This window comes from Drosophila sulfurigaster, chromosome X, assembly GCF_023558435.1.
Source record: "Drosophila sulfurigaster albostrigata strain 15112-1811.04 chromosome X, ASM2355843v2, whole genome shotgun sequence".
NCBI classification, from domain to species: domain Eukaryota; kingdom Metazoa; phylum Arthropoda; class Insecta; order Diptera; family Drosophilidae; genus Drosophila; species Drosophila sulfurigaster.
Window position 1 is genome coordinate 19,404,146 of NC_084885.1, and position 20,191 is coordinate 19,424,336.

The following is a 20,191-nucleotide window of genomic DNA, read 5'->3' on the forward strand; positions in this document are numbered from 1 at the left end:
TTTTGGCGCCGTGTGTGTGTGTATCAAACATGTCTATGTGTACGTGTGTGTGTGTGTGTGCATGTCTGTCTATTTTCTCTCAAATATTTTGCACTTTTTTGTGTGAGTTTGTTTGCCTACTTTAAACATAAACCGATCGGCTTTCTATTTATTTGCCTCACCATTGTTCGGAATGCTGAAAATATTGATGCAAGAATGTATCTGCGTGTGCGTATGTGTGTGTGTGTGTGTGTGTGTGTGTGTGTGTGTGTGTGTGTGTGTGAGTGCCTGTCAGATACAAACAGCTTGGCCCTGATCATCCTTCCTTTCACACACACACACACACATCTCATCTGTTTGCCTCTCTCTCCTTTTGTTTCCTTTCGTTTGGTTTTTCTTTTTGTATTTCGCTTTTTTCTCGTTTTATGTGCTTTGTGTGCTACAAATTGTTTGGCTTTCGAAATTCCTTGCGTTATTGAGGTTTTTATGGACTTGCGGGTGGCGTGGATGCATCCCAAGCCAAGCCATGCCCAAGTAAAGTGAAACTCATAGATAGATGCGCGCCATAAGATAAACTCAAAAACTAATTTGCAGCCAGAGTCTGAGTCAGAGTCAGAGCCAAAGTCAGAGCCAGAATATTGTTATTGATAGATGACAATGGTCCGAGGACTGTCGGAACAGTTTGGCCACAAGCTCGGGATTTATGTATGCTCGCTTCCCTAGCCCTCGCCCTCGCCCTCGCCCTTCGTCTCTCCTTCTTTCTTCCTGCACCCGAACGAATCACAAACACTTGGCGCTGGCAATTGGAAATTAAATTGCTTTTCCATGTGACACTTAGGCTCAAATTGACATCGTTAAATGTATTTGTGTTTGGCAACGAACGGCCAATTCCCGTCTGCAAAATGGAAACACATTCATCTTTGCTTCTATCCAAAAAAAAAAAACGAAAGAAAGGAACATTGCAATGGAAATATTTATGTGTTTGAAAAAGATATTGTTACTTACCTAAATGATGCAAAGAAAAAGGGAAAAATGTAATAATAATAACACAACAACAACAACAATCAGCTCGCAGCGATTTGAAATTGATTTAAAGCATCTCTAGCTTGGGTCAAAATCTGTCAGCAAAATGAAATTTGACTCGAAGTCCAAAAAAGTAACATCACATCACATCACGTCACATGACTTGATACCCAACTGAGCGCACTCGCATTGCAAAAAAACAAAATAAACCGCAAAAATACTTTAAGACTTGCGAAAAGAGAAAAATGAAAAATATGATTGAGAGATGCAAAACATTCTAACTTTCTGACTATTCAAGATTGTGTTCAATCGACCTGACAAAATAAAGCGAAAACTTGCAGACAGAAAAGTATTTATGGGGAATTAAGACTGAAGGGAAGAAGACAAAACTGGGTAGGGTATCTGTTAGTCGGACAAGCTTTAAAGCTGCGTTGCGGTTAAAGGGTAGCAACTTTTCCAAGAAGTCAGACAATTGGCGCCCAACATGAACACAATGTATACTCCACGAGTAGCTCAATATTTTTATTATTATACCCACTAACCATAAGATTGAAGGGTATGAGGCAGAAAGAAGCAACATAGAGTATATGTATGTATATATTCTTGATCAGCTGTTCCTCCATCCGTATGAAACACTAGATCACAGAGACTATGAGAGATAGAGCCATTAGAATCGGTAAATACAACAATAACTACAGTATTTCTGATTCCCAAAAATTACAGAAATTATTTAAGAAATATTCTTGTATGGGCAAAAACGCACACTTACTAGGAATATAAAGCGCTTTGGCTGACAATCTGGTATATTTTGCAATTTATGGTATATTTTGAATTTAGTACTATATCAATATACCAAATATAATTTACAAATATACTAAATAAATATATACTTGACAATTTGGTATATTTTACTATATGTGGTATATTTTGAATGTAGTACTAAACAATATACCAAACATACCAATTGGTATAATTTTAGGTATATTAAATTGACACATTTTAAATTTAATACCGCACCATTTTACTCCTTTTGAAAATGGGTAGTAGGTATCAAACAGTCGAGCACACTTGACTGCAACTTTTTTTTACTTGTTTTTGTTGATTTTCTGTTAAAGGTTGTAGGCAAACAATAAAGATTACTCGAATTTCTTTTCGCTTTTCCAGGTGAATGGTGCATGGGCCTTGCCTAATGTTGTTTGTGATTTCTATATAGCCATGGATGTGATATGCTCTACTTCATCGATATTTAATTTAGTTGCCATTTCAATAGACAGGTAAGTTCTCTCTCTGTGTGTGCATCATATACATAAGTACATATATGTACGTATATTTCTCCATCCGTTAGATACATCGCTGTGACGCAACCAATAAAATATGCGAAGCACAAAAACAGTCGCCGCGTTTGCCTTACAATACTATTAGTGTGGGCGATATCGGCTGCCATCGGTTCACCCATAGTGCTCGGATTGAATAACACACCGAATCGCGAGCCGGATGTGTGCGCCTTCTATAATGCTGACTTTATACTGTACTCATCGCTAAGCAGCTTCTATATACCGTGCATTATCATGGTATTTCTCTACTGGAACATATTTAAGGTGAGCGCAAACAAACAAGTTAATCAAAAACGGATTTAGCTCGATTCGCATTCGCATTCGCATTCCGATTCGGATTTCCTTCCCACATTCGCATTTTGATTGGATATATTCAATGCGCGTGCGGTTGCATTTGCACTTGCTGCACTTGCATTTGCCATTGTCGAGCCGCCTCCCCCGCCGCATATTGAATCAGCTGAATCAGTCGCTACTGATTTATGCACAATTTCCCATTAAATTACAAAGTCAGAGTTGTTTACACACATTAGCTGGGCGTCACTTTGTGGGCAAAAAAAAAAAAAGAAAAACCTGCATAATCAAGAAACTAAATGCTGTTCCCCCATTTTCTCGCTCTCTCTCTCTCTCTCTCTCTCTCTATTCGCAGGCGTTGCGCAGTCGTGCACGGAAACAAAGGGCTGCCAGGAAGCCGCATCTGTCGGAACTAACGGGCGGCAGCGTTATCGAGAACATTGCACAGACGAGGCGACTGGCGGAGACGGCACTCGATAGCAGCCGGCATGCCAGCCGCATTATGCCCGATGAGCCGGCCACGAATACGGCGAGTGGCTCGAATGAGGAGGAGGACGAGAATGCCATATCGCCCGATATCGATGATTGCCATGTCATCGTTAACGATAAGTCCACGGAGTTTATGCTTGCCACAGTCGTTGAGGAGACCGGCAAGTAAGTAACAAAAGTGCCATCAATCCCCACAAGCCAAAGCGAAAGCCAATCAATAGTAGATGGGGCAAAAACAATCTCACTAGAAATAACGTATTTCAAAATATTTTAAATAACCTTTAACTAATTTTATTTCATTTACATTATATTTTACATCCTTTGTATGGTTCTTGTTGAGCCTTAGAGCTTTTTCTATATCTATGAGTAGCAAATAATAGTACCACGAATTTCACTTTAAATGTGTTCTATATTGTTCAAAACATTATAATCTTGCAACTAGTCGAAATTAAAGTTTTAATATTTAGTTTAAGCGGCATGGCCGATAAAAAGGAAATACGATAGCGATCGAAACTAAAATGTTCAAGCTGCAGCAAACTGAAGTGACTAAGAAAAACAGCATTCTTTTTCTCTTTAACTTTAGTTTCATTCATTTATCTTTTTATGTATTTATCAATTTATTAGTCGTGTATTTACTATGTTGTTTGAATTTGAAACCCTTCATAGACTCACTCCAAGCTCAAAAACTTTACTTTAGTGCTGTCCAATTTCAGCAGCTTCACCTGGTCAACAGATTTCTATGCTACCAGTTGCAAATGCCACCACGTGCGGCACGTAAAAGATAAGCAGACTGGCCGTAAGAGCAAAGAGAGCAGGAGAGTCGGATTGGCTGTTGGGACAGTTTGCTGACACAACAAATTGGTTGAACAGCATCGGGGAGAAGCACCCAAAAAAAGCTACTCTGTAGTCTGTACTGTGAATGCATTTAGTGCCAAGTTCCACTTAGTGGCAGCCAATGGAAAATTTGTGAATAGTACGCGTAATTGCAACTTCTTGGCAGACAACTGGCAAAACCCCGCTCCTTCTCCTTCCCCTTCCCCTTCCCCTTCCTCAACCCTCCACTCTGTTGAAAGTGCCCCAAATCACTTGCCACTTGCTCATTTAAATTCACACGCGCTGCAATAAAATGAAAATCCGAAATGAGCACTCAGAATCTCGCCCACGCCTCCACCTCCCACAACGTCTCTCGTCATTGAATAGATACACATTTGTATCTGCATCTCTGCAACTGAGTTGGAAACTGAGTGCGGCAAAAGTAGAAAGCACACAAAGTGTGGGGCGACAACAACTGTCACATACATACAGCATTGCAGTTGATGTGCTAAGAGATTTGGCATTTTATTTACTTTGCATTCAATTTGGCAGTGATTGCCACATGAGCTTACTGCTGACAGGTCGCAAGACTGCTCAGATTAGTCTCATTGCACCAGTTGGTTTCCCCGCTTATCTGCAGACCAAAGAATGAATGATGCGATTTTTCTTGTAATGTGCATCTGCAACTTTTTATTGACAACTGCTCTACAGAATATAAATCTGAACTAGTTTTTGGATCATGTGTATAGTTGAGGAAATTCTTAAGCAAATCTCAGTTCAACTTCATTAATTCCGAATTTGTTGTATTGTATTGAATTGATTGTTGCTGTCGCAGGAATAGATCTGCAACTTCTTGAGCTGAGAATTAACATAAAACATGATACAAGGACAGCAAATAAGTAAGAAATTATTAGGCAATATTTTTCAGACATTTCCCGCATTATTTAACGTTCAACAAAAAATTCTGATGCTGAACAACTTAAAGCTGATTGATACATTTTTCAATTGAATGCCACAACATTTTGCTGAGAATGATTAAGATGATCTCACACTGAATTTTCTCAGACCAGCATTACTATCTTTTATGAGTGAGTGATGTTTAAATTAAATACAAGCAATTGCAAAAATGTTATCAAATTCTACATTTCAAATGTGCTCCATCTGGTATCTCAAATAGTTGATAATAACAATATAATAGATAATCATAATATTCTAAGCCTGTATTTAAGAATTCTTCTGTTATCCTATCGTAATATTCAATGAACTCTTCGTGCTGCCATAAGTACTGTCATTCTTTCCACAATTTGCAACGCAGGATTATCTTCTTTTATATAAATGAATGAATTATGCAATCGATTTCAAGTAGTAAACTTAAAAAGCTATACAATTATTTATTTTGTATATTCTGAATAATATAAAAATCCATTTCAAACGAAATGATTCACTTTTCTCTTCTGCATGTACTATTATTTTCTTTATAATTATGCCATATCTTATCAGTCAGCTTTCGAACTGAGCTGAGACACTTGCTGGGTAATATGATGGTCAAAAAAAGGAAAAAGAGCAAGTCAAGGGGAACGTTAAACGCAGTCAATTAGCGAACTGATGGGCTGCTTAATCCAATAAGGACATGAAATGAAACCATTATTGATAGGCCCTTGGAAGTGGATGGCCGAGAATGATGGCAAGAGAAAAAGAAAGAAAAGGACTGTGACGAGACGAAGTGCGGCGGTAAACCCGACAAACGACCGAACGAACAAACCATATTGAAAAGTTTTTTTTTTTTTTTTTTGTCTTTTCTGGCTGCTGCCAGGGAACATAATTGGGAAAAAGCTTACACACTCTCTCTTACTTTTTGCCCACAATGTTTCAGTGTTCGCTTTGTGTGAGGCTCAGTTCGTTTGGGGCCAGTCAGGGAAAAATAAATCTCAATAATTCAATTAATGCGTCACTTAATTAAAACTCAATTTTTGCCTTGTTTTTAATTGACGTTGCGCCTCGTTTTCTCTTCCACTTGCTGCCGCCTCATGCCACTCGCAACGACAACGACAACCACAACCACTTTACTTCACTTTACTTTACTGTGCTGGCTCACTTTTGGATGGACTGACCGACTGTCTCTGCCTTTGATTGATTGCGTTGCGTTGCGTTGCGTTGCGTTGGATTCCATCCTTGATTGGCTATCATCGACATCGATGTGACTCGTGTGACAGCAGCGTTGTGGCACAGATCACCACGCAGCCGCAGCTGGTTGTTGCCGATCCGAATGGTAATCATGATTCTGGTTATGCTGCATCAAACGTTGACGATGTCCTTGCAGGAGTGAGCGTTGGTGCCGCCGTTAGCAGCACAACGCCGCCCGACAGTCCAGTGCCCAGCGGCGCCACCTTGCAGCGCTCCAGTGTCAGCAGTCGCCGCAACACCGCCGAGGACTCGCCGAAGCGCGGCGAGCCAGCCCTAAGGTATGCAACACATTTTCTATTTCTAAATATGTATAAAAATATGTGTACAATTGCTCATAGAATGCAATAGTTTAATGCTTAAAATATAGTATATATTTAAACAACACTTAGTGCATGCTTGCGAAACTTATTTGAAAAAGCATTTCAAATGTTGCATCCACAAATCAGCGCCACAATATTTATGAATCAATTGAAGCACCTGTTTTTATTATCTTTATTTGTTCGTTTCCTAGCACTTCAAGATAATGCTTTGTTTCTTTTTTTAAATTTATAAATTAAAAAAATGTTACATAATTAATTACCTTTTAATTTATTTAGTCAACACTTTCAATTATTCCTTATTTTATAAAAAAAAAGAGATAACTTTACTGTCAATGTAATCAAATTTAATAAATTGGCTTGTATTTGAAAATTTAAACAACAATTCATTTTGTTTAAGATTAGCAAAGTGTTTTCTCTTTAAATAAGCTTAATAAATTGACTTTTTTAACAACCCCATCACTATCTCTGTTTTGGTAATTAGAATAATAAATTGAAGGCACCCGAAATGTAGCATGTCCAAAAAATTTGTTAAGTTTAATTGGAACGCTTTCAACTCTGAGATTGTAATTAAGTTTGGCATTCATTCAGTGTATAATTATGAAGATTTTACATATAGTTAATATATACGTATAAGATTTATATTATTGCTGAATTCACGTGCTCACCATTGGCGTTGTTTTTTTTTGTTTGGCTTTGCTCTGTGTGAATTTCAGCAGCAGCGTTGCCATGAAGCCATTGTCCTTTGTGCGCTACGGTGTGCAGGAGGCCATGACTTTGGCACGCAACGACTCCACGCTATCGACCACATCGAAAACGTCCTCGCGCAAGGATAAGAAAAACTCGCAGGCGTCAAGGTGAGTACAACAACAACGCGTAAACTTTTCTGCTCAAAATTGCAGTTATTAGCCAAGTTCGGTTAATAGCTCAACTCGGCCAACAACGACTAAAATTGTTTGTGGCCTTGCCCTAATCCAAAAGCCAACTTTCAAATACTCATAACAAGCTTCTGCTTTTTTCTTCTTTCTCCCTCTCTCTCTCTCTTTCTCACTCTTTCTCTGTTGCAACATGAAATAAAATTGCAATTTATTGTGGCTTATTATACCGCTCTGTGCGGCGTCGTAGATTCACGATATACAAGGTGCACAAGGCCTCCAAAAAGAAACGCGAAAAATCGTCAGCGAAAAAGGAACGCAAGGCCACCAAAACATTGGCCATCGTTTTGGGTAAGTCGAGGTTACAATGAACTGTTTTTCTTTCATCTTTTGGCAGCCAATTTAATATTGAATTGTTGTGGAAAGTAAATACAATTCTTTTCGCTTATATTATTGTGTATTTCTCATTCACAAAGGTGTCTTCCTCTTCTGCTGGCTGCCGTTCTTCACGTGCAACATTATGGACGCAATGTGCGCCAAATTCGATAAAGACTGCCGGCCGGGTCTGACGGCCTTTATGTTAACCACTTGGCTTGGCTATATCAATAGTTTCGTCAATCCCGTCATCTATACGATATTCAATCCCGAATTTCGCAAGGCATTCAAAAAGATAATGCACATGGGGTGATTATCAACTAGAGCAACAACAACAACAACAACAGCAGTAAAAACTAAACTGGATTAAGAGAAAATTGTACTCGAACTGTGCCAAAAACAAATGCAAACAAATGAAATTGAACTCAAAACTCGAAACTCAATTAGACTCATAAGATTGTTGGTTGGTCTCAATCGACTTACTCGTATATACTCGTAATCCACATGCAAGAGAATATATACACATATATATATATATATATATATATATATATATATATATGGGGAGAAAAGAATATAACTAGCAATATAAGCATGTATACTTGACTTGTTTTGTGTATATAGCTTTGTAAATAGCGCATAAGATTTAATCTAAACCGTATGTAACTAGAAAGTATATAGATATATGTACTTGTGTATGTTGAGCATTATAATGAGCTGTAGGCTAGGCAACAATTTTTAACATTAACACTTAGGTAATGTCTAATTCTAGTTAATTTCATTGAGCTGTTAGCTATATATATTACGTATACGCAATGGTGGTATACAACACATACAAATTTCTAGTATTACAGTTACAGAGAGATTCCCATTCAATGATGTGAGAACATTTTAGCGTGTAGAACATTTGGCTTTCTCCCGGTGACGAGATGCAATTTATTTATATTATTATGACAATTTTGATTATTCTTATTCTTATTCTTATTATTATATGTATATGTATGTATGTTTGTACTTACTTCCGCACACATATCACACATTCAGTTTTTTGAGATACTCTTATGGATTTTTTGTGGCATCTACACACTGAACTGCCCCCACGAAAATGAAACCAAATAACAAACAAAACCTAGTTTTATAAACTGAAAAGCAAATCCCACGATGGCATAGCATATCCTCTAGAAGCAAAATACAAAAATACAACTTTGAGAATCCACGCCTCTCGCCCCCTCTTTTGATACTTGCTGCATTACGCGTAGTTCTATCGATAGTATGATGTCCTAATAATAATATACACTACAATCATACATACGCATATCAAAGAGTTAGTTAGCAGAAGCAGAGACTTGAAGTCAGCGCCTCAAACACGAACTCACCGAATCGCTAAGCCGAACTGCATCTGTTAGATACTTAGGAATGCTTGATCAAGAGTTGTACTCAAGATTTATATGAAGTTTATCTTCATATAGCAGACTTACTTGCGAGCATAGTTTCAGTTCGAACTGCAATTATTATCGCAGCAAGTCGAGTACATTGCAAAATTGCACATACACACCCAACACACTCACACACACACGCACAACAAACACAGAATCAAATGAGCCCCACAAATTGAAAGAAATTACATAATTACGGCGCTGACTTTGATTATTCTCTGCTTGAAGCACACACTTTGGTTGGTATAGACAAAATACTAAGAGCTGCATATGGTATGTGGTATGTATGAATGTGGAGAACTAAAGAACGTTTCGTAATAAAATGTAAGCGCATTTAAAACCTAGTCTAAGTTCTTAAAGTATATACACACAATTAGTGAATATCGTTAGGTAAAACAAGTCCCAAACAACAAAACTGTGCACAAAGTGCGCAAACAAAACATGAACTAAAATACTCACTCAGTATTTTTTGTGTGTTAAATGCAAAAAGAAATGAAGTGCGCTAGTGTGTGTGCACTCAAATGAAGCTTCAAAATGTACGAGTACTACAAGTCGGTACTGGAACTTAAATAATGTACACTATAAGTTGCATCAGGGTATCTAAAGCGTAGGCTTACAAATTACTAGAGGTGTAAGCAGCGTTCGCATTCGTTTCACTTCGTGAAATGAAACTAAACTTAATATAAAAGAACAAAATTTAAATTTAATGATAGAATTGAATCGGGAACCGAAATATTGTGTACGATGCTGTCTTGAATTCGCATTAACTGAGGTGCTAATAGAGAACTAGCTGAGTATCGATCACAAAGGACCTGGACGATCACACAATTACACACACATACACTCTCTTCCATCCACAAATACACTGACAACAATTGGGAGTTCAAAGGAAATTTAGGAATTGGATTATGATTAACGATGAGCCTTCATTTCGAACTGCTTGGAGTATGCCCCTTGCTCACAACCAATGAAATAAACAAAATGGACGCGAATTCGACATCGGCATCGTGTAAATCGCACACACACACACACACACACTTATACATGCATACACTAAGTCAAACACTCACATATACACAGATTTTGGTCCCTGATTTCAATAACCGTCCTCTTCATTGTTTCTATGTGACAAATAATGTAAAATGCAGTATATAACAGAAATATACTATAAAGCAGATACTGAAATAATACCAATATATAAATACTAAATAAATACTAAATAAGCGTAAGTACTTAAATACTTAGTTGTTGACTCTAGGCTAAGCGTGTTTCCAGCTCAAAACTGTGGAGCCCCCCGTAGGAGAAGCTCAACAAATTTTTATACTTTCCTAAACAAAATCAAGATGAATCAACAACAAGAAGAAACCAATTGAGAATGTAGCATTTTTTTGTGTATTTTTTTTTTTAAATCATAGAAGAAAAAAAAAACGGTAAATTCTTAAATTCTTGAGATTCTTCTAGGTGCAATAAGTGTGCTAGGCCCTAAGACGTAAGTACGTAAGATATTGTGTAATATTCGATGTGCGATTAAGTAAAATTATAGAATAATCTAAAAAAGAAATGATAAAGAAAAAGAAAGCTGAAGAGACGGAGCATTATGAGGAATGCTTTAGTTAAGTTCTTCCAAAGAAACGCTTATTAGTTATAGACGAGATCAGAATGAGTTTTTGGAGTAATGATTGGAGAGGAGGAGAACACAGCAAATTGATAGATGGATGGATGAATGTGCGTTGTTTTTATCAATACACAACAAAATATACAAATATATATATATTATATACGTACGAGTGTTCGTTGAGTTCTGGGTTTGTTTAAATTGAAATTGAAATTGAAATTGAAAATGAAAATGAAATTGAACATTGAACATTAATGAATGAATTAATTGTACATTTTGCATTATGCTATTTATTGATTGTTAAATTTGTTTTTTAAGTACATAAGCGTACATAAGTATTTAAAGTCATACTCTTAAGATCCCTCCGCATTATCCTCAATGTGTAATGTGTAACCTAAAAGGCAATTCAAACAAAGAGGCTAAATAACATACTGAAACAATTCTCAACAAATAAAATACATATTATAAAAAAGACAAATATATACTAATGAAAAGAAACAAAACAACTAAAAATACACCACATAGTAAACAATTAATAAAAGCAAGTAAATAAATTGTGGAAAATAAACACAATACAAAACAAAAAAGAAACCAAACAAACAAACAAACAAGAAAAAAAAACCAAGCAAAGAATATAAAGTAAAAAAAACTGAAACTATTTTAAAGCAATGATAACGTTTGTTTTTTTTTTTAGAATTAATCGATCCTAAAAGAATTAATAAAATGTAATCATAAGTGTGTGGGCTGCAAAAGGACCCAACTTAAAATTAAAGCAAACTATTTCGACTTTATGCAAGCATAATTAACATAGCATTATTATAATAGCGAAATGAGAGATGAAAAAAATGTTGATGAAAGAAATGGCACGGAGGAGAATGATGGATATAAATCAAATAAACACAAAAATGAAAATATTTCAAACAAAACACCAAACTGCATTTCCAATTATTTCTCACACAAAATGCGGTAAGTAAGGGAATTTATACTCTTTTTTTTTTTGGTACACTTTATCAACCATGTTTAGTTGGCTGAAATAAAATGTGGATTACCGTAGATGCAGCTAAATAAGCGGCTTATTGTGCATATTTCAATAATTGCCTGCTTTTGATTATTGAAAAATTCAGAGATAATGGTTGGAAATGTTCGAGTGCTATGCAAAATATCAAGTATACGCAGCGTTGTTGCAACAGCAGCGGGAGCAGATTCGTTAGTGTAGGCCAATCCACTTCATATGCAAAAACGTAAATATTTCTTTAACCAGCATTGCCTTTCGCCCTCGTCCCCGCTCTCGCCCTCGCCCTCGGCCTCGTTGTGCGTGTTGTAATATTGAAAATCAAATCGAATGATTGTAAACACGCTGAAGAGGAATTGCGAGTGGCGTTTCGGCTTTCAGTTGGTGCCTTCGTTATATGGTCACTTGGGCGTCGTCCTCGATTGGCAATACATGACCGAATTTTTGGCATTTATTCAGTGTGTAAAGCGGACTCGCATTTGTACTCGTCTGTGCTTGTGTGTGCTTTTGTGTGTGTGTGGGAGTACATTGTACATATATCAACATTTTATTGCATTTATATGAGCTGATAATAAAATTCCAATAAGCATGAAAAGAAATAAAAATACTTACACAAGACAAACAAGAACAACAATGGAACGTTGCGGAAATAACGAAGCTTCGAGTTACTCACCAAAAGGACGAAGGCCAAGACTCTCTCTTCATCTCTCTCTTTCTCTCTTTCGCTCGCTTGGCATCAAATCAATTCACATCTCCACATTCTCTTCACAAAACAAGAAGAAAGAAGCAAGCAGCAAGCAGAAAAAAAAGTGAATAAACTGAAACCAAAACCTAACTAAAAGCGTCTAAATAGATAAATGCAGAGTAGTTTTTGTGTTGCCCTCGCAATGGTCGACAACTTTCATCTTCCGTCTACGGTTTCCTACCTCCCTCCCTCTCTCCCCCGACACACACGACTCTAATGGACACTCAGCAATCGAATGCGAATTCGAATACGAATACGAATGCGAATGCGAGCACGCATTCCAATACGAGTACGCGCACGCACTATGAGTGTACTCGCATACTCAACTATACTAGATGAAGTGTTTACATATGCACTGCGAGCAATTCATAAACAACTATAGCGTATATGAAGTGCCAGCAAAAAGTATTCGTGCATCGAGTGAACTGAATATGGAATGTGATTAAAGCTAATGCCATTTGATTTATCTCGACGCTGTCACATTTCTCGTTTCTCGCAGTGTAGCCCAATTTTATGGTGTGCTTAACAGCTACCCCGCCATCGCCATCGACATTGCCATCTTAATGCTCTGCAGTGCTCTCCTGGCCGTTGCTCATAAATGCTCGACGAATGTAAAAAGGGCAACGAGCGAGCCAAAGTCTAGGGCGACCTCATCTTCCACTCGCTTGTTACTCCTCCAGGGCGGCATTGGATTCCAAAAACTTTGCCAAAGACACAGAAGTCGAGGGAACTGTGCGGCGTATGTCCATAACTAATTCTCACTAAATGATATACTAAAGTGTTCCAGCAGCCATCTCCCTAGGATTCATACCCTCATTCTCTCCCTCTTAACGTCACCCTCACACACATATGTGCGTATCTATGCAAGGGAGAGAGAAAGAGTGTGAGAGTGTGTGAGTGAGTGTCTGCAATGTATTATGCCTGAGGCGATATCTTATCGTTACATTCACTGGGTGGCGATAATTGACAGACCATTAACGTTTAGATTGTAAAGGCTAAAGTAGCAGAGAGCACCAGTCCTCTCTCTCTCTCTCCTTTTATCTTCTTCTCTTTCTAACCAAACCAACATATGCATGACATGTATGCTATGTACTATACAGACACAGAGGCCTCTAACAGTCAAAGTCGCAAGCGAAGGACTCAACCAAAATAGTAGTCTTCGTCTGTATCTGTGTCTGTGTCTGTGAAAGTCATTTTCGATATACTTTGACTGCCTTTGGCCATTTGTGCTTTCGCTTTTGCTTTGACTGCTGTGTGTAGTACATCTTCTTGTGATTTGGGATTTTGCAATTGATTTAGAAAAGCCATTGAAATGCAGACGCAGACAGTGTAGAGGGACATGCAGAGGGTCAGACAGATAACCGGACGGAGAGACAGACAGACAGACAGACAGACAAGCACTTTGCCGCTGCTGCTTGATTCTCCGAAAATCTTTTGCGAGTTGCGTTACAAAAACTATCACAATAAGCAATGGCTGTGGCTGTAACAAAGCGATGGCAAAGTTTTTAATTTATTAAGGGAGAAACCTTTGTGAATCATTTATCAATTCAATTTAATCAACTGCACACAAAACGGACACACTGCGACCACAAACAAACATTACTCACTCGCTCAATATACGAGTTAACTTGCATCAGATGCAGCAAAAGTCGGATGATAAAAACGAGACACTTCGTTGAAGCAACGGCAAAGAGAGATGAGTTTCTTTTTTTCGCACAAAGAATTTAATTACAAATGCAATTACTTAAATGCAGCAAAAGATCATCTCCCGAATGCAAATGGACGAGAGAAATTGTAAAAGACAAGCATTCTGCAGTTGCAGATATAAAGTATAAAGTACGAAAATTACAATATGATTTTGTCCTTTTTTGGGAAAAACTGAGTTCCCTTCACGCTTTTCCCAAACTATGGATCTTACAGTAAGCTTAAGAGAACATGATTTTTTCTATAGGTTTTAATTCATTTTCACTAAGCACAATGATAGTGAAAATATTTTTACTAAGAAGTATTTTAAATATAAACGCAAGTAATAAAAATATAAGGTACATACAGCCACAACTAACTTGCAACATTCGGATAATCTTTTGAATTTTTAGTTCATTTTTTTTTAGTTTTGATATTCGTTTTTATGAAGAAAGTAATGCAACAAATGATGCAGCAAATGAGAATAATTGAAGCAATAATAAATTGCTTTTAATATAAAATAATATTTTATTTTATGGTAATCACATTTCTCATGTAAATTTGGTTATTTGAAGTATGCATTGCGTATATAGTATATTGCGTATACGCACTACATGTAAGTGAGCTGTAAAATATACGCAATATATTTTGACTATAAGGAATATGCAGTATATTAAGTATATGACGCAGTATATGCGAATATGACTTATACGCATATATTTGGTGATATGAAGTAGACGCAATGCATTTAGTATATTACGTATACGCCCTATATGTGAGCAACAAGCAATATATTTGGGGTATAAGGAATATGCAATACATGTAGAATATTACGTATACGTAATATATTGGGTTCCATGAACAATGCGCAATGCAATAAGTATATTACGTATACGCACTTTATGTGAGCTCTGAAGTACACACAATATATTTAGGATATAAAGTATTTGCAGTATAGTTAATATACGCAGTCTATGCAATTCATTTGGTATATTACGTATACGCACTATATGTTAGCTATAAGGTATACGCAACTTAATATATTTAGTATATAATGTATACGCAATATATACCCAATATATGTATATTGTATATACGCACATCACAGATCAACTTATTGACTAATTATTATATTAATTATAAAATATATGCCAATAAATTGCAAATATTTTAAAACTATTAAATAATTACTTATATTAGTAAAATCCTTTTTACTGTAAAGTGGTTCAAATACTTTTTGATTATAAACGAGTATTTCAATAATTAAATATTTTATTCGTGCAACATTTAACAAATGTCATTTTCGTCTCAAGTCTCAGTCTTAGTTTTACTTTGGGGTATAAAATTTAATTTGAAATGTCGTGCACTATTAAAGTGGCAATAAATAAACACAATGGGAGCGTGTAGCATTTCGTTGACGCAGTTCGTTGGCATTGTGTTGAGCGTGAAAGCGTGAAAAGAAGGCGTGGCAGTGCTAACTGGGCTGTCTAGTTAAGCAGACAGCTTGACAGGAGCCCCTATTGTGGAGGCAGTCAGTAACAGCATCAACATCAGAATCAGAATCAGAATCGGGAGCAGAATCAACGCCATGATGATGATGATGTTGATGATGAAAGCGTCTGCGTTTCACTTTCAGTTGGCCACAAGTGCGACATTTGTGCGGCTTAAGCGGCATGGCTTGGCCCTGCTTAGCCCACGGTCGTGACATTATCAAAAATGTTTCATGCCGCAATACAGCAGCAACAGCAGCGACGGCAACAACAATGGCAACAGCAACAGCAACAGTTCAAGTGCAAAGTATAACAAGCAAAGTGCCAAACAAGCTGCAGGGCCGTAAGAAGAGTAGCGTGGAGAGAATGGAGAAAAGGAGAAAAGAGCGTTGAATGCGTTTCACAAAATTGTGCAAAAAACTTTTGTTGACGTCTCGCATTACAGGTGCAAAATGGCAAAGTTGATGAGCGAGGGAGAAAGGTATACAAAAGGAGAGAGAGGGAAAGAGAGCAACCACATTTCTTTTGGTGGCAGTTATTTTGATTGCATTCTAACTGCGGCTGCCAACATCCAGTTGAATTGTCGCCTGCCAGGTCAAGAGAGAAGCAGGAAAACAGAGCGGCAGAACAACTGTTAAGGAGGCACATAAATATTAAACAGTCGTGATACCTGATAAGCTGTTGCTATGCTATTTTGTGGCACCGAATTTGGGTCTTGATTAGACGGCAACATCAGTTGGCCATAAGTTGGAAATTTTATGCCTAAGCAAACAAGGTTAGCTGCTGAGGCATATCCTGACCCCTGCAGGGTCCCAGGGCCCAAGCGACCTCCCTTTCCCCCCGCTCCCCTGGTTAGCACTCCACACTCTGACCCTAGAGGATGCCTGCCTTCCGGAAACTGGCAGCTTCTTCAAGGCTCAGCGAACCAAAGTCAAATCGAAAAATAGTTTCAATGTAAGGAAAATATTAATATGTTTGCCCCACATGGACACACACACACATATACGCACACACACACAGAGACAGACAATCTGTAGCTGTTTTTGGGTGAAGAGCTGCTGGCTTGCCTCATAAAACTCAAATATTTTGGCAACGTTTCGGCCAACATTGCAGCAACCAGAAGAGGCAAGAAACTCCAGCTCAAAACTCGTTCAACTACTCGCATTTAGCTGACGCTGACAGGCGACTTTCACATCCCGCCGCCAGGGATTCCAAACAGAGGGGCGAAGCAGGGAAGCTGGGCGCAATCAAGCATGGGTTCATGTGGATGTGGATTACTGTGAAGCCGTTTCAGCTTCACGCTTAAAATCTTTACGCCCGGTAAACTGCACACCCAACAAAAATTTATATAAAAGTTTCCAGTCAAAATATAACAACAACAACAAAAAACACACACAGAAAACGGAAAAACTGAAAAGCAAAAAAAAAACAGAGAACCCATTGCCTAAAAGGTTTTTGTCTTTCTACTTCATTGCCCTGCCAGCTCATCTCGACTTGCCGCAAATGCGCACACACACACACATACATAGATAAATATATATACATAAGTGTGTGTTGTGCCTTGTGTATTTTTGACTTTAAGGTAATATATGGACAGCAGCCTCGAGTCCACATGCATAAGTATGTATTTCAATATTTTCATGCCCGGCTGCCCATCCAAGTCAGCCAACTGACTGACTGTCTGCCTTGGCTTGCCTTTCCTTGGCTTGCCTTGCCCTTCCAATGTCGATGATACCCTGTAAAATAATAGGGAAGGTATTCATAGTTGATTTCTTATTCAACAAATGCAATAATATTTAAAGATGAATGATAAGAGAACCAACTTTAAACACAGTATTTCAAAAATAATTAAATACATTTAAAGCAAATCAATTTTTCACTTCAACTTGTGTTCACCAATTAATTGTCAATAGTTACTTTAAACGAATCCAAATTATAAGATTTAAACTGTCTTTGTTATATACCATTTTTAACACAGTTTTAAAAGTAATGCTTATTCTAAAATTTATAAAATAATAAACTACTATACTGGTATATCATTATATTAGTATATTAGTATATTGGTATATTACTATATTACTATATTACTATATTACTATATTACTATATTACTATATTACTATATTACTATATTACTATATTACTATATTACTATATTACTATATTACTATATTACTATATTACTATATTACTATATTACTATACTACTATACTACAATATTTCTATATTACTATATTACTTTATTAAAATATAATTATTATTATTATACATTTACTATTCAAATACATAGAATATCTTCTCGCTTAGCGCACTCCTCGCTTTGCTGTTTCGCTTTTGGCAACGAGGATAACCACTTGACTGACTTTGTGGCGCGTGAAAATAAACTTCTTGGCCCAATGCAATATGTGGGTACACTTCTTGGAATGTACTACATACTTACGACGCACAGACTCGTTCATATACATATATACATATATTGGAGTAGAGTTGCAGAGGTTAGCCCAATCCGGTAAATGTGCATTTTATTACCATGAAATTATCAACGAAAACTGTAATTTCGATGAGTTTGGGAAGACAACCAACTCTGACTAATGACAACGCTGTATTGAATTCAATCTCTAATGGAGCTATTAAAAGCGTGTGGAACTTTGAAACTGCAGTCAGATCATAGGGCAAATCAATGATTGACTGATTGTTAATTGATATGCTTGCTTACTGCGTAACTGACAGTTGTTAAGTGGCCGAGGCATGAGATGGTAGCATTGACATATCCAACTGTCTAAGTGAATAACACACAACTCTCCCTCTCCCTCTTCCTCTTCCTCTCCCTCTCTCTCTCTCTCTCTCTGACAGTTCGTCCTTCCGTCAGTCTGATGCGACTGACTCGACAAGCTGACAACTCGCCGCAGCCAGAGGAAGAACAACTTAGTTAGGCGACAACAGCAACAACAGCAACAAGAATCGCAAGCGATACATTATGCTGCCCTTGGAGCTGAGCTTGTTTGCCGTGTCAAGACGAATAGTGGAGGAGGAGGAGGAGGTGGAGGAGGAGGTGGAGCCAGCACCTGGTAAACCTGCCCAAGACAGCGCAACACTTTTGGGGCAAAAGTTTGTGCATAATGCGGTCAGAGGAAACTTTTGCCTGCGCCTCCCAAAAAGCGTTGCGTATAATTAATTTAGTTTCCTTTTGCTGCCACACGTGTCTGCGTCTGTGTGTGTGTGTGTGTGTGTGCGCACTAGAAATATGTTTGCTATTTTGTGTGCTGTTCGCACACACTTTGAATTGATGTTCTGCGGTTGGCGCACGCTGCGTATACGTAACACAGTTGCTCCACTTTCCTCCCCGCAACACTTTCACTTCCTTTAGTTCGGTTTTATTTTTTTTCTTTTTTTGTTTAAAGTGTTTGCACGTGTTCTGTTAATTGATTGATTGATTGATTACTTGATTGATGTCTTTGGTTCACAGCCCAAAAATAAATAGCCACCATTAAAGTCCAGCACAAACCACTCTCAATGCCAGTCTCCAGTCTCCAGTCTCCAGATAACAAATCATAAGTCATCAAGTCGATGAAGGCTGAACTGAGTCCAAGTGCAAAATTGAGTTGGTGTCAGAGTCAAAATGTTATTGTGGCCAGGGCGAGTGCAATGGAGACAGTCAGAGAGTCAACCGCATGTTGTGCATTTCGAATGAGCCAGAGACGGGGCTCACTTCTCCCTCCCTGTCTCCCTCTCGGTCGCTGTCCAGAATGAAGCCACAGCAAACCAAGGCAAACCAAACCAGAGCCGACCAAAACTTGTCCTTGTTGATTTCATTTTGGGTGTGTGACAACTACAAGTTGTCGCTTCTTGTATTCCATCTTGGCAGAGTCAAGCTCGCTTCTCTTCTCCTCTCTTCTCCTCTCGTCTCATCTCGCCTCGCCTCGTCTAGCGGCAACTATTATTTATTAATTTTAATATCCTTGTCGTCACCAGTTGTTATCCCATCAGCATTGCTACAGGCCACAGAAACCGCACCAGACTGTTAGCTGTTAGCTGTTTGCTGGCACACACAACTCTCACCTTCAAGTTGCCGCAACTCAACTTTACATTTTAAACGCATTTTTCCCCCTCAACTCCTCGACTCTTCCGCGTCTTCTCTCTCTCTCTCTCTCTCTGCACCACAAATCGAAATGTGCGCCAAATCACGGTTGAGTTGAGGACATCGTTGCTTCAACGACTGCAGGATAAAGTGACGTTGCGACGTTGTGACGTCGTGACGCAACGCTCAAAGGCATTTGAAATGCATTAGCTTTTTGATACCCTCCTCGCCAGGGGCAACACAATTATGTTGCTGCATTTGCAACGCACAAAAGTCTCTAAATTTTTGTTATTCTCCCATTGCCTGTAACAACTTTAAATCAATCAATTTTACTTCAAATTGATTCTAATATTATATATAACATTAATTTAGAGTGTTTAATGTTCGTTGCTTGAATTGCAGCTGCTTTCACAGTTGCATTACACAAGGACTCGAAGAAGTCGTGGTAGCC

General features: G+C 37.9%; 1 protein-coding gene across 6 annotated transcripts in view; it reads left to right on the plus strand.

The window, feature by feature from the left end:
* The window catches only part of LOC133848988 (dopamine D2-like receptor), a 78,455-nt gene extending 67,744 nt beyond the window's left edge, over positions 1–10,711 (plus strand). For 2 of the 6 annotated variants that reach the window (XM_062284772.1, XM_062284773.1), the window contains 7 exons: positions 2,167–2,276; positions 2,348–2,600; positions 2,983–3,281; positions 6,143–6,391; positions 7,147–7,287; positions 7,556–7,656; positions 7,782–10,711. In XM_062284772.1, coding sequence (XP_062140756.1) covers positions 2,167–2,276; positions 2,348–2,600; positions 2,983–3,281; positions 6,143–6,391; positions 7,147–7,287; positions 7,556–7,656; positions 7,782–7,993 — 1,365 coding nt within the window. In that variant the 3' untranslated portion in view covers positions 7,994–10,711. The remainder of the gene's footprint in view (positions 1–2,166; positions 2,277–2,347; positions 2,601–2,982; positions 3,282–6,142; positions 6,392–7,146; positions 7,288–7,555; positions 7,657–7,781) is intronic. The other 4 variants (XM_062284777.1, XM_062284778.1, XM_062284776.1 and 1 more) reach the window with 4 other exon arrangements.
* The last annotated feature ends 9,480 nt before the right edge of the window (positions 10,712–20,191 follow it).